This window comes from Geotrypetes seraphini, chromosome 1 (genome assembly GCF_902459505.1).
Source record: "Geotrypetes seraphini chromosome 1, aGeoSer1.1, whole genome shotgun sequence".
Taxonomy (NCBI): domain Eukaryota; kingdom Metazoa; phylum Chordata; class Amphibia; order Gymnophiona; family Dermophiidae; genus Geotrypetes; species Geotrypetes seraphini.
In genome coordinates, this window is record NC_047084.1 from 33,683,744 (window position 1) to 33,699,012 (window position 15,269).

The 15,269-nt window shown below is 42.6% G+C and overlaps 1 protein-coding gene across 3 annotated transcripts in view; it reads right to left on the reverse strand.

Annotated features, from left to right (window-relative positions):
• Positions 1-638: 638 nt before the first annotated feature.
• Positions 639-15,269, reverse strand: part of HOMER1 (homer scaffold protein 1) — a 246,911-nt gene continuing 232,280 nt past the window's right edge. For all 3 annotated transcript variants that reach the window (XM_033929598.1, XM_033929589.1, XM_033929608.1), the window contains one exon: positions 639-2,082. In XM_033929598.1, the coding sequence (XP_033785489.1) occupies positions 1,894-2,082 (189 nt within the window). In that variant the 3' untranslated portion in view covers positions 639-1,893. The remainder of the gene's footprint in view (positions 2,083-15,269) is intronic.

Consider the following 15,269-nt stretch of genomic DNA (forward strand, 5'->3'; position numbering starts at 1 on the left):
TATTCGTGAAACTTGTAAAAAAAAAGAAAGAAAGAATGAATAAATACTGTATACCTACTTTTGGCCCACCTTGTATATACATTAATGCCTTTATCACACTATGGGTAAGGACAGACCACTGACTCTAGCATGAACCAAAGTAATAAACAGCTACTTCTTCTTTCTGAAAATAATGGAAAACATTAGAGAATGTAGAGAGGTTAAACCTCTTGGCAATAATTGGGAGAGCTTTGTTTTTCAGTCCTTCCAACTGAGTTTTACCTTTAAGTCTAGCTCTGGGAGAACTTTTCCAGCAATGAGCATATCACCCACTTGTGTGCCTAACTGAATTCAGCTTTTCAATGGAAAAAAAAAAGTAATCTGTTTGTTCATTATACATGCATACACATACAAAGCCAGATAAACCCTATCAAGTGTGTGTAAAAGGGAATTCTTGTATGATTTTAAACATAATTGAGTTTTGCATTTCCAATAGTAGAGGATGAAACAGAACAACTGCATATAGTGAGACTGTTCAACTCTCACTCTTCTTTTTTTTTTTTTTTTAACACCTTACCAATATAAGAATTTTTTGGCAAAAATATGCTCTTTTCAAAATTACCACACAGTAAGCACACATATCACACACTTGGTTTACCTTTCAAAGGTTTTTTTTAAAAATAAATATATTATATAAACAAATGAATGTCAAAAGTCTGTTAAAATTACATCAAAAAAACTTGAAAACCTTGTTCATTAGGATAATAACCCACTGAATTCACAACTTATTTTTGAAACACTTAGTTAACAGTTCTGAATATTGCCTGGTGTGGTTTTGACAAAAGGTGTTAAGACCCATTCAGAATAAATTTATCTAAACGTGTTTGTTTTGTTCACATTGCTATTAGAAATAGTCCCCGTTTGTTAAACTCAGTGCCAATTGTAATTTCTTCTCAAATTTGGTATAGTCTTAATACTAGTTACAATAAATCAAGTTCCTACTGTCCTTTACTACATACACCGAGATGCACTGATCATTCAGTAATGTTTAGAAAACATTATTCATTATTTTTAAATACATACCTGTACACATTTAAATTAACAAAACCAGTTAATAAATGAATAGTTTTAGTATCTGTGTACAACAAATTTAGCATAAATTAACAAGCAATTTCTCTGAGAGACTCAGCTGCCTTCATTGGTTTGCTTCAAAATTTATAAAGAGCCAGTATCTTAGTGTAAATAAATGGAATTAATATGGAAACATAAACCATACACTGGACAATATTATAGAACATCTGAATGAACTTCATACAGAAATATCTTCCAGTATAAAAAAAGGAAGAACTTTATACAAGCAATAAGATTAACTATATATCAATTAAAGATGCGTTTTCTTCCACGCAAGAATAAATTGGTAATGGCGCCATTTCGCGACAGTGCAAAATATCCTGAGAAAAGAGTTAAAATTACAACAAAAGACACAGGGTTGTCTTCACTAAGTTTTCACACAAAACACAATCAGATATTTTAAATTAATGAAAAAGTGGATAAAAATACATTTTGTGTTTTTTAACACAAAAAAGGAGTTATGATCCATTCACTGCTAGTATGTCTTCAGTTTGCAAATAATCAGAAAAGGATTGCATCAAATTACTGTTAAAATCTTTCAAGTTAACTATGGCCAATAATATATAAGGAGGTAATTTGTAGTTCAAGTTTCATCATGTTTTTTTGTCAGTTAGCTATAAAACTGGATCTAAAATTTAATCTAAAATGCACTACTTAAATTTGCAAAGAGGCCCTCCTTGAGGAGGAATTTTCTAATTTTGTGCAACTTTGATGCAGAGCCCAACATAGTTCTATGAAAGGGCAGTGTATCTTTCAAAAGATTGGCACTGAAATCTATTTTCTTTAGCTGCTTTCTAGTAACTTGGCCAAATTATCCCGTAATTCAGTTAGTTCAAAAATTTTCCCATCAAGAATTTCTAAAAGTGTCTTCAAGTTATTGCGAAAAGCTTCTTGTTCATTCTGACTTTTCTCCAGACGTTGCTCCAAGTCAGCAAGCTGTACTTCTAAGTCCTTGTTTCGAGTTTCTACTTCCTTTAAAAACAATAAAATTACAGCATCATAATTAATATAGTTAAAAAACCCAATATTTTACTATTCAAATTACAGAAAAAGATGTCAGCAGAAAAAGAACACTTGGTCCACTCAGTCTATCCATTTGTACCTGCCCAGCATGCTAAATAAATTTTATCTCTGCCTTTGGCTCATGGGTTCCTCTGTATTTGTCCTAAGCATGCCTGAATTATGTAACTGTTTTGTCTCCTACAACCTCTGTTGGAAGCCTGATCCTGCTCTTCACCGTTTCAGTAAAAATCTCTCTTCTACTTTTTGTGAGCTTTCTTCCTTTCTTTCAGTGTTCAATGACAACCTCTTAACTTTGGGGAAAACGTGACTTGTTTCTGCATTTTTCTGTTTTACTTGTGTTTCTTTTATTGAAAACTTTAATAAAAAAATTATTGAACATAACAAAAAAAAAAAAACTTTGAGCAAATCTTTCTAAGCAAAATGCTTCCTTCTGTAATTCATTAAAGTCTACTAGATATTTGAATATTTGTACCATGTTTCTCCTTCGTATTCCTATTTTAGAAAGAACATTTTTAGCTCCTTCAAAACTCAGTGTGTATGGTTTATTGTTCATGTCACACACCATTCTGGAAGCCCTTCTTTGAAATGTCTCGACAGTCAACGTCCTACTGTAAATGTGATACCTGCAACTGAGCAGTATTCATAATGAGTTTCATTATAGACTTGTACAGACTTCTCTATTTGGTTTCACAAAAGTTTTGAGGTAGCTTTCAAAGAGCTGCCAAGTGAAAATTCAGTTGCAGTTAACCATCAGCACAGATATTTTTGACACCCCCATTAATTGCTCTTCCTTCATTCTTGCTCCTCAATCTTTTGACAAAAAGTATCAAGGGATTGACAGGAAACTCATTGTGCTACATCTGCTACACTTCCCTAATCTGGACAATTCATCAAAGAATTCAAGTCTGCTTGGCAAAACATTCTTGTCTAGAAGAGCGGGACTTGGGTGCGATTGTATGTGATGATCTTAAGGTGGCCAAATAGGTTGAATGGTGACAGCGAAAGCTAGAAGGATGCTAAGGTGCACAGAGAGGGAGGGGGGGGGGGTATGGCCAGTAGGAAAAAGGAGATATTGATGCCTTTGTATAAAACTCTGGTGAGACCTCATTTATAATATTGTGTACAATTCTGGAGGCTACTAAAATGGTGCGTGGTCTTCGTATGGAGACAGACTTAAAGATCTCAATCTGTATACTTTGGAGGAAAAGTGGGAGAGGGGAGATATATAGAGATATTTAAATACGTATATGGAGTAAATGCTCATGAGTTAAGTCTCTTTTATTTGAAAGGAAGCTCTGGAATGAGAGGGCATAGGATGAAGTTAAGAGGTGATAGGCTCAGGAATAATCTAAAGAAATACTTTTTTTTTTTTTTAACAGAAAGTGTGGTAGATGTATGGAACAGTCTCCCGGTAGAGGTGGTGGAGACAGATACTGTGTCTGATTTCAAGAAAGCCTAGGATAGGCATGCAGGATCTCTTAGAGAGAGGAAGAGATAATGGCTACTGTGGATGGGAAGACTGGATGGGCCATTTGGTCTTTATCTGCCATCATGTTTCTATCTTTCAATCCATTGATTTCATAGCACTGCACTATTCTATCCTTGTATAATGCATTCATTATCTTGCCCACTCCTGATGTGAGTTTGATTATCTTCTGCTTCCTGTTTGATTCTAATTTTCTAAAAGGTATTACATTTATTCTTCTCAAGTCTCCTGGAGCCTCTTTTGATTCAAAGGGTAAGTTGAAAAGATAAATTTTTTAGGATGTACCTCATTAGGTGCCATGGCCTTGCTAATTTTCATTATATCTCCTCAGTAAAAGGCAAACAAGTCCAAAAAAATAAAAAACTGAATTGAAAGAACTGTGAAACAATCTGGCTTTAGATTCAATGACACGTCATCAATTAATCTTCATTCACATAGCTCTGAATGATACATCTCCACTTTGTATGAATAAGGCATTACAAAAATCTATCAGTTTTCTTAGGCATTATTTTGCCCAGAAAAGCCAAAACACGGTAACTGCTGAGAAAGTAAATATGGGAAAAGTCCAAAAAACTGATTTCTTTGAATAAATCCCCACGACACAGTGTGCTGGCTTAACATTGAGGCTAATTTTCAAAAGAGAAAGATGTCTATAAAATGACAAAGTGACATTTGGACATTTTTCTTGCCAGAATGTCCAAATCACTATTTTCAGAGCCTAATTTTTTTATTATTTCAAAAAGTTTTTATTGAGGACAGCACAAAAAACAACAATAAACAAACTAATACAGAACATCGCCTGTCACTCCGTTTTGGTTTGCACTTCAGAACCCCTTCCCCACTCCCCTAACAACAATGGCAAAAGCCCAAACAGGAATAAAACAAAAGAAGCCAGTGAGAAAACAACCCCGTTCAACATCAGAACAGCATAGTGCAGCTATAAACAGCTCAAGCCTCCCCCCCTTCTACCGTGCATACAAGAACCATGCATGAGAACCAAAATAAGGAAACAAAAGGAGTGCAAGCATCAACCCCCCCCCCAGTCTCCAGAAACCCACCCCAGAACCCCAACACTCCCACCCCCATCCTTTAATGAACCAAGAAGCAAGGAAGTAGATAGACAAGAAAAAAGGAGAGAAAAAAAGGGGGGGGGAGGAGGGAGGATGAGACTCACTCGTGAACACCCAAAAACAGAAGACCATGAAAGCCACTCCTACAACCAATTCAAAATATCACTGTCTGCTTTGTGAGATAAAGATAGTATATAAAGCCTCCAAATTTGAAGGAAATACTTTTTTCTCTTTGGGGTAGATCTAGCCATCCTACGCTCCAAGAGTAATAAAGCATGCAGGCGGTTCCTCCATGCCCACAAAGACGGCACCCACCCAAACTGCTAAAATTTCCTTCTTACCCAACACTGCCACCTTCCTCATAAAGAGATGGGCTCCCTTCAGAGGGAGATGAAAAGCCTCATATTTATCTAACAAATTAGCCATGGACAAAGGAATAGGACTCTAAAATGCAGGCCAAATAATTCACAATTTTCCTCCAAAAATCCCTTATTTTAAGACAGGACCAAAAAGCGTGCAAGGAATGGATATGTTGAGAGAACATTTTTGACAATCCGGGGACTCACTATACCCTGATTTATGCAGCTGCTCCCGGGTAAAGTACGCTCGATGTAATATTCAAAACTGACATTCTCGTAGGTCTGCACACACCAATATGCCAGGTATGCGAAGTATTAATGCAACTAAATTAAAAGAATTTGCAGAAAGTTGCGCATCCCAGCTCCATTTACAAAGCAAGATATCCCTATTAGCCGGGGCAATCAACGTCTGTAAAGCCCTATAAAGATCAGAGCCCATATTTTTTATGTATTTCTAGGCTGTTTGTCTTCTGTTCATCTAAATTCCAAGGGGGCATATTAAAGGCCTGTTTTAAGTAGGCTTAGGACTTAGACATTTTGCAATTACAGTATAATCAAACATTTCACAAAACGTCTAGGGCACCATTTAGACATTTGGGCCTAGACCTGTTTAAAAAATGAATAAGGGCCAAAAAGGTGACCACAGCATGACCCACCCTCCAGATGGGCTTTGAGCTGCCAGTGAAGGGTGCCGGAAGGGAAGATGCACGGAGAGAAGGAGGGGCTGGCACCGGCTGATTGCCTACAGGATGTGCCTTTTGCCTCAAAAGACATGTCGTGTAGGCAGTCAGCCGGCGCCTCTCCTCTTCCCCAGTGTCTCGCAGCACACCTGAAATCTCAGGAGGCACACAGTTTGTGATACACTGCTCTAGAATGTCCCTCTGCTCTGCTTAGATGTGTCTGTGTGGCCAATTTGTTTGCTAACAATGCAGGCTGTTTTTATATCCCAATAGGTTGATTTTGAGTTTTTCTTTTAGGACTTTTTTAAGTTAAATGTACTAAGGGTACTAGATTTTTGGACATTTTTCACAATATGTCCAAACACAGACTTAAGACGTTATATCGAAAATGCCCTTCATATCTTCTATTTATCAAGAGTGCTTTGGACTTTTGCTACAGGCTTGAAAATGTATTCAAATGTTAAATGGCGAAGAAGCAAGATGGTGGTGGGTTAACGTTCAGAGAACGCTCTTTCTCTCCTGACTACCAGATTTCCCTTTTAGCGGCAGTTGTTGATTTATCCGCTGGACTGCGAAAAATGCCACATACTAAAAGAAAAGGCTCTGTTCGGCCGATTCCCTCATTGTCTAGGCAGCTGAAGATTGAACATTTTATGGCTAACTCACCATTAGTGTTCGGAGTGAAGTTAAGAACATAAGAATTTGCCGCTGCTGGGTCAGACCAGTGGTCCATTGTATCCAGCAGTCCGCTCTCGCAGTGGTCCCCAGGGATGCCCTGAGACCAGCCCTACCTGCATATGCTACGGTTCAACAGGAACTTGTCTAATTTTGTCTTAAATCCCTGGAGGGTGTTTTCCCCTATAATAGCCTCCGGAAGAGCGTTCCAGTTTTCCACCACTCCATCACCACTTTCCACCACCAGAACTTCCTTATGTTTGCACGGAATCTATCCCCTTTTAACTTTAGAGAGTGCCCTCTAGTTCTCCCTACCTTGGAGATGGTGAGCAACCTGTCTTTATCTACTAAGTCTATTCCCTTCAGTATCTTGAATGTTTCTATCATGTCCCCTCTCAGTCTCCTCTTTTCAAGGGAGAAGAGGCCCAGTTTCTCTAATCTCTCACTGTATGGCAACGCCTCCAGCCCCCTTACCATTTTAGTCGCTCTTCTCTGGACCCTTTCAAGTAGTACCGTGTCCTTCTTCATGTATGGTGACCAGTGTTGGACACAGTATTCCAGGTGAGGGCGTACCATGGCCCGGTAGAGCGACATGATAACCTTCTCCGATCTGTTCGTGATCCCCTTCTTAATCATTCTTAGCATTCTGTTCACCCTTTTCGCCACCGCTGCGCATTGCGCGGACGGCTTCATCAACTTGTCGACCAGTACTCCCAAGTCTCTTTCCTGAGGGGGTTTCTCCAGGTACTGCCCCGGACATCCTGTATTCGTGTATAAGATTTTTGTTACCAACATGTTTCATCCTACACTTATCCACGTTGAACCTGAACTGGAAAAAGCACAAGCAACATCAACGCTGGTGCCATAAGGCAGTAAGAGGGGCCAAAAGGGACTACGAGGAAAAAATTGCCAAGGAGGCGAAAAACGTCAAGCCGTTCTTTCAATATATTAAGGGGAAACGACCTGCGAAGGAAGCGGTGGGGCCGTTGGATGACCATGGAATAAAGGGAGTGCTAAAGGAGGACAAAGCCATAGCCGACAAACTGAATACATTTTTTGCATCTGTATTTACAGAAGAGGATATACACAACATACCGGAGTCTGACAGGCTATACCTAGGAAACGAAGATGGTCTGGGTTGATGGTCAGTCTAGAAGAGGTATGCAGGCAGATTAATAGGCTTAAAAACGACAAATATCCGGGACCGGATGGCATCCATCCCAGGGTAATCAAGGAACTGAAAGGGGTTATAGCTGAACTGCTTCAACTAATAATTAATCTGTCGATCAAATTGGGAAGGATTACGGAAGACTGGAAAGTGGCAAATGTTATGCCGATCTTCAAGAAAGGTTCGAGGGGAGATCCAGGAAACTACAAGCCAGAGTCTGATCTTGGTACTGGGAAAGATGGTAGAGGCACTGATAAAGGATTGCATCGTTGACCACAATCTGATAAGAACCAGCCAGCACGGCTTCAGCAAAGGAAGATCTTGCTTGACGTACTTGCTGCACTTTTTCGAAGGAGTTAACAAAGGTGACCCGGTCGACATTGTATATCTAGATTTTCAGAAGGCATTTGACAAGGTCCCGCATGAACGACTATTTCAAAAAATTGTGAGTCATGGAATTGAGGGTGAAATACACACATGGATCAAAAACTGGTTGGCAAATAGAAAACAAAGAGTGGGGGTAAATGGACAATACTCGGACTGGAAAAGCATCACCAGTGGACTGCCACAGGGTTTGGTGCTTGGGCCTGTGCTCTTCAACATATTTATACGACCTGGAAACTGGAACGACGAGCGAGGTGATTAAATTTGCAGATGATACGAAGTTATTCACAGTAGTGAAGACGCAAGATGACTAGGAAAACCTGCAACAGGACATAAACATACTCGAGAAATGGGCCGCGACATAGCAAATGAAATTTAATGTGGACAAGTGTAAGGTGATGCATGTTGGTAACAAAAATCTTGCACACAAATACAGGATGTCTGATGCAGTATTCGGAGAGACGCCCCAGGACTTGGGAGTACTGATCGACAAGTCGATGAAGCCGTCCATGTAATGTGTGGCGGCGGTCAAAAAGGGCAAACAGGATGCTTGGAATGATTAAGAAGGGGATCATGAACAGAAGAGAAGGTTATCATGCCACTATACCGGGCCTTGGTATGCCCTCATCTGGAATACTGTGTCCAGCACTGGTTGCAGTACTTGAAGAAGGGTCCAGAGAAGGGCGACTAAAATGGTTAATGAGAGATTAGAGAAACTGGGCCTCTAATCCCTTGAAAAGAAGAGACTGAGAGGGGACATGATTGAAACCTTCAAGATAATGAAGGGAATAGACTTAGTACATAAAGACAGGTTGTTCACCCTCTCCAAGGTAGGGAGAACGAGAGGGCACTCTCTAAAGTTAAAAGGGGATAGATTCCGTACAAATGTAAGGAAGTTCTTTTTCACCCAGAGAGTGGTGGAAAACTGGAATACTCTTCTGAAGGCTGTCCCTCCAGGGATTCAAGACAAAGTTAGACAACTTACTGCGTAACTGGAACGTACAAAGTTAGAGCTGGTCTCAGTTAGGGCACTGGTCTTTGACCTAGGGGCCACCGTGGGAGCGGACGGCTGGGCACGATGGACCACTGGTCTGACCCAGCAGCCGCAATTCTTATGTTCTTAACCTCCTCTGCACTGTTGCGGCCCATTTCTCGAGCGTGTTTATGTCACGTTGCAGATGTTTGCAATCCTCCTGCGTCTTCACTACTCTGAATAACTTTGTATCGTCTGCAAATTTAATCACCTCACTCTTCGAACCAATTTCCAGATTGTTTATAAATATGTTGAAGAGCACGGGTCCAAGCACCGAACCCTGTGGCACTCCACTGGTAACGCTTTTCCAGTCCGAGTATTGTCCATTTACTCCCACTCTCTGTTTCCTATCCGCCAGCCACTTTTTAATCCACGTGAGTATTTTACCCTCAATTCCATGGCTCGCAATTTTTCGAAGTAGTCGTTCATGCGGAACCTTGTCGAAAGTTTCTGAAAATTCAGATATACAATGTCGCTCACCCTTGTCTATCCGTCTCCCTCGAAGAAATGCAGCAAGTTCGTCAAGCAAGATCTTCCTCTGCTGAAGCCATGCTGGCTGGTCCTTATCAGATAGTGTCCGTCAAGGTGCTCAATGATGCGGTCCTTTATCAGCGCCTCTACCATCTTTCCCGGTACCAAGGTCAGACTCACCAGTCTGTAGTTTCCCGGATCACTCCTCGCACCTTTCTTGAAGATCGGTGTAACATTCGCCACCTTCCAGTCTTCCGGAACTCTTCCCGATTTGATCGACAGATTGGCTATCAGTTGAAGCAGTTCAGCTATAGTCCCTTTCAGTTCCTTAATTACCCTTGGATGGATGCCATCCTGTTCTGGGGATTTATCATTTTTAAGCCTATTAATCTGCCGGCATACCTCTTCTAGACTGACCGTCAACCCTATCAGTTTCCCGTCTTCGTTTCCCGCGTATAGCCTGTCAGCTTCCGGTATGTTGCGTATATCCTCTTCGTTAAACACAGACGCAAAAAATGTGTTCAGTTTGTTGGCGATGGCTTTGTCCTCTTTTAGCACTCCCTTCATTCCTCGGTCATCCAACGGCCCCACCGCTTCCTTTCCCCTTAATATATTGAAAGAACGGCTTGAAGTTTTTCGCCTCCTTGGTTTTTTCCTCGTAGTCTTTTTTGGCCCCTTTTACTGCCTTATGGCACCTGCTTTGATGCTGTTTGTGCTTTTCATCCATTTTTGACCTTGTCCATTCCTTAAACAAAGTCTTCTTGTCCCTGATCACTTCCTTCACCTCTACAGTGAGCCACGCCGGTTCCTTGTTCTTTTTCCTCTTGGATCTCTTGTTGATACGCAGTATATATAGATTTTTGCACTAGGTGACTGTGTCCTTAAAAAAGGGACCATGCTTGCTCTAGCATCTTTACAGTGCTTATCCTCTTCCACACCATGAGTCTCATCTCTTCGTAATTCCCTTTTCAGAAGTTCAGCACTGTAGTCGTCATTCTGGATCAATGTTTCGTCCCCGTGTCCAGGTCGAAGAGGATCATTTTATGATCACTGGTTCCTAGAGTCTCCTCTACTTCTAAACCTTGCACCGGTCCTCGTAGTCCATTTAGAATTAAGTTCAGAACTGCATTTCCTCTCATATTTTCCTTGACAAGTTATTCCAGGAAGCAATAGCCTATAGCATCCAGGAACTTGGTCTCCCTACCGCAGCCAGAGGTGCCTAGGTTCCAGTCTATCCCTGGATAATTGAAGTTGCCTATGATAATTGCGTTACCTCCTTTGCAGTTGCATTTAATCTTATCTGTCATTTCTCCATCAATTTCTTCGGACAGCCCTGGGGGTCGGTAGTAGATGCCGATCTTCATTTCTGTTCCATTTGTTCCCGGAATTTTGGCCCATAGAGACTCTACCTTGTTTGATTTTGGCATGGTGTCTCTGGTAGACTCAATTCCCTCTTTGATGTATAGGGGAATGCCCCCACCTTTTTGAACCACTCTGTCTCTGCGGTATAGCTTGTATCCTGGTAGCAAAGTGTCCCAAACGATTTCCTCGTTCCACCATGTTTCCGTGATACCGATGTCAAGGTTATCTTTTTGTGCCATAGCTTCTAATTCACCCATCTTATTCCTTAGGCTCCTTGCATTCGTGTACATACACTTGAGTTTGCGGCCTGTCACTTTCTTGCATTTCCTTCCATCTTGTGTCCCTTTTGATCCGCCAGGATTTCTGCCTTGTCTATGATCCGGTGAGTCTTCCCTGCTATCTTCCTGCACGATATTCTCTGGGTATACTGGTTCCCGAACCATCGACTCTCGGTCGACTGTCGGCTTTCCCCTTCTTCCTAGTTTAAAAACTTCTCAATTTCTCTCTTGATGTTGCTTGCAAGTAGCCTCATTCCGTCTCCGCTGAGGTGGAGTCCATCCTTCTTGAATAGCTTGCTCTTTCCCCAGAATGTCGTCCAGTTGCGCACAAAGTGGAATCCTTCTTCCTCACACCAGCGCCGCATCCACGCGTTTACTGCTTGCAGCTCGTCTGCCTCTTCTTGTCGGCCCTGGGAACTGGCAGGATCTCTGAGAATGCTACCCTCTGCGTTCTGGTCTTCAGCTTCCTTCCCAGCATCTGGAACTGGTCCTTCAGTACTTCCCTGTTGTAGTTCCTGTTGCTCGCGTTGTTTGTCCCCACATGGATCACCACCGCCATATCTTCCTCTTTCACACTGTTGATGATCCTGTCAATGCAGCTCACTATGTCTTCTACCTTGGCTCCCGGTAGGCAGGTCACCAGCCGATCCTGTCTTCCTCCCGCTATGTGGCTGTCAATTTGTCTGATAATGGAGTCCCCCCACGACTATTGCTGTCTCTCTATCTTCTCTTGCCTCTCTAACCACAGGTCCGTGTCCCTGGTATATGACCATCTCTCCGGCCGTAGGTCCGTGTCCTCTGTGCACTTCCATCTTTACTCATCCTGGTGTTGGCTTGCACCGGACTCATCTTCTTGTGGGTTCCCTCCGCTGTTTCCAGACCTTGTCGCTGTGTCACCCATTTCTTCCTTGTGGTTGTCCTCCAGATGGTTCTCTCTCTCTGTAGGTGTATCTCAGCAGTTCCATTGTTGCTGGTGATTTTCCACAGCCTCCCTGTATGCCTCCTTGATGAACTTCTCTAACTCCCGGACTTCTTCCTCGATGGTTTCCTCTGTCTTGACGTTCTCTGCATCCCTGTCCTCCTCCTCCACTGCTCGAAGTGCTTCCAGTTCCAGTATTCTGCCCTCTAGGAGTCTGACTTGTTTCTTCATAGAAACATAGAAATAGACAGCAGATAAGGGCCACGGCCCATCTAGTCTGCCCACCGCAATGACCCTCCCCCACCTAACTCAGTGAATAGATCCCACGTGTCTATCCCATTTGGCCTTAAAATCAGGCTCTCCAGTTCCCCACACCGAGTGCATACATAAGACTGCCTCCCAGAGGGGAGGTATTCATACATATGGCAGATGGTGCAGAAAACTGGGTAGCTCAACTTCCTGCTTCTGTCTACTGCTTCCATTGCTGCCCACTTGCCAGTCTGCTGTGGTTGTCCTCTGCAACTGCTGTGGCTTTCCTCTGCGACTGCTATGGCTTTCCTCTGCGACTGCTATGGCTTTCCTCTGCGACTGCTGCAGTTCTTCTGCTGTTCGTACAGTGACTCGCCCCTTAAGGCCCTTCGCAAAGGCACTATCGCTAAGGCGAGAGCCTTTAACGCGTGCAGAACGGCTAAGCACTGGTGGCTCCGCCCCTTTTAAGGTGGAGCTTCGAGTTCTGACATCGGAGGGGTAGGCGGAGCTACCTCTCACCACTGCACCTCACTCTATTCTGCCTCTGTCCCCTCCTTCACTCTCTCCTGCCTCCCGACTCACTGCTGCTGCTTGCCCAACTCTTAGGGCAAGCTGGAAGCAATCGCCATTGGCTCCGCCCCTTTTAAGGCAGAGCTCTGAGTTCTGACATCAGAGGGATGGGTGGAGCTATTTATCGCCACTGCCCCTCACTCTCCTCTGCCTCTGTCCCCTCCCCTCTACCCCTCCTTCACTCTCTCCTGCCTCCCTCCTCTCTCTCCTGCCTCCCGACTTACTACTGCAGCTTGCCTGCGTTTACTTCGGAGGAAGGAGCCTCCGGAGTTTTTGGGCTTGAGACACCTCCGTCTCCTCCGTCTGCTCTGCCCCCACCGTGTCTGACATCAGTATTTAGTAATGGCGCTGTGGATCCAACCCAGGACGGGTCAATGTAGCCACATGAAGAGGGAGCTGCGCTTGAAAAGGACGCTGATGTTCTGGTCAGCTTGGGAGCAGAGGGAATTTGCTCCCACACAGTGGTGACTCTGGAAGGCATCTGGAGTATGCTGCAAAGGCTTGAAGTCATGGTAATTAAATCTATTGCTGAATTTTCTGTGGTTGCAAGTAAAATCGTGATTTAACTTCATTTGAGTCTTTCAAAACTCAAACTGTCAACAAATTTGAACAGACAGATAAAGAAATATCCTCTCTTCAAAATCTAACAGGGAACCTTATTAAAGATAAACTTTTTATTCAAAGGAAGATCGAACAAATCGAAAACTTCAATAGAAGGTTAAACCTCAGGCTACTTAATTTTCCTACGTCAGCTGGGATATTACCAGCTAATATGTTTAAAAAAAATATCTGGTTGAAACTCTTAAATTTCCACCAGAAGCAATGCCTCTTATAAATAGAATTTACTATAGAAATTGAATCGTGTTCCACCCTTCTTGTCTCATTTGTTTTTGAGCAGGATTTAAACACAGTAATGCGTAAATTTTTCCGACTTCCACAAGCTCTATTCCTAGATCAAAAAATCTGGGTTTTCCCAGATGTGACAAAATCAACCCAAGAATGTAGAAAATTATTCCTGAGCATGAGGCAAGAAGTTAAAGCATTGGGGGTTACTGTCCTACTAAGTTATCCCTGTAAATGTCTTATCAAGTATGTTGGGACAAAATATGTCTTTTTTACTCCTGACTAGCTTAGAGCCTTTCTAGATACCAAGAAGCTAGTCCAGAATGTACAGAGCTAGTTAAAGGTTTTTTGGTAATGTTATAAAACATTAAGCATATTATCTAAGTGTCAATACCTTATTTAGGATCTCCTTATCTTTTTTTGCTTCCTTTCAGATATAACTTAGTGGTCCATGAGGTAATAACTTCCCTAGTGGAGTGTGCTTTCAATGTGATTGGTGGTTGTTTACCACATCCCACACACGCAGAGGAAATGGCCATTTTAATCCATCTGGAAATCGAGGCTTTAGATGCTAGTCTCCCTTTCTTGGAAAGACTTGTGAGAATAGAAAAGGTGATCTGAAAGGTAAAATTCGTTGGTAACTTTGAGGTACTGAAGAAGCACTCACTTGACATCCAGCAAATGCAACACTATCTTTTTTTTCTTAGATTCCGTAGGGCAAAAAGCAGGCAAATGGACTTCCTGATTGACATGGAAGGCTGAGACTATCTTTGGTAAGAAAGACAGTACCATACGTAAGGAGAACCCCGCTTCTGTAAACCTAAGGAGCAACTCCCTACAGGAAAGAGCTTCTAACTTGGAAACCTGTCTCGCTGTTATCTCCACCAAGAACACTGTATTTACTGTAAGATCCAAGAGGGAAGCCTCCTGTAAGGATTCGTATGGACAAGGACTGAGACCTTGCAACATGATGGTGGATCACTGGAACATGAGGTGGATCACTGCAACATGAGGTGGATCACTGGAACAAACTCCCGGTGCAGGTGATCAAGACCACCAGCGTACTCGACTTTAAGAATAAATGGGACATCCACGTGGGATCACTACGAGGGTCGAGCTAAGGAACTAAGTCATCAGCACCCAGACTTAATGGGGTGGGTCAGTAGAGTGGGCAGACTTGATGGGCTGTAGCCCTTTTCTGCCGTCATCTTTCTATGTTTCTATGATGTTAAGGTTCCAGGAAGGGAAAGAGAAATGTATCAGAGGGCGCAACCTCGGAGCTCCTTTAATGAACTGAGCGACTTCTGGGTGAGAGACCAAAGAGTCTCTTTCTCCTCGAGCTTGGAAATAGGAAAGACTTGCTACCTGCATTTTCAGAGAACTTACCGAGAGACCTCTCTGAAGTCCCTACTGCAAAAGGTCCAGGACTACCAAAATCAGAGCTCGCCAGGGCTTCACATCCTTTGTTGCACACCTGCGCTGAAAGGACTTCCTGGCCTTAGCACAGGTTGTCACCATGGACAGTTTCTTTGCTCTGAGCCACATGATAACAACCACTCTTGTTTGTTAGGGCCACCTGCTCAAGAGCC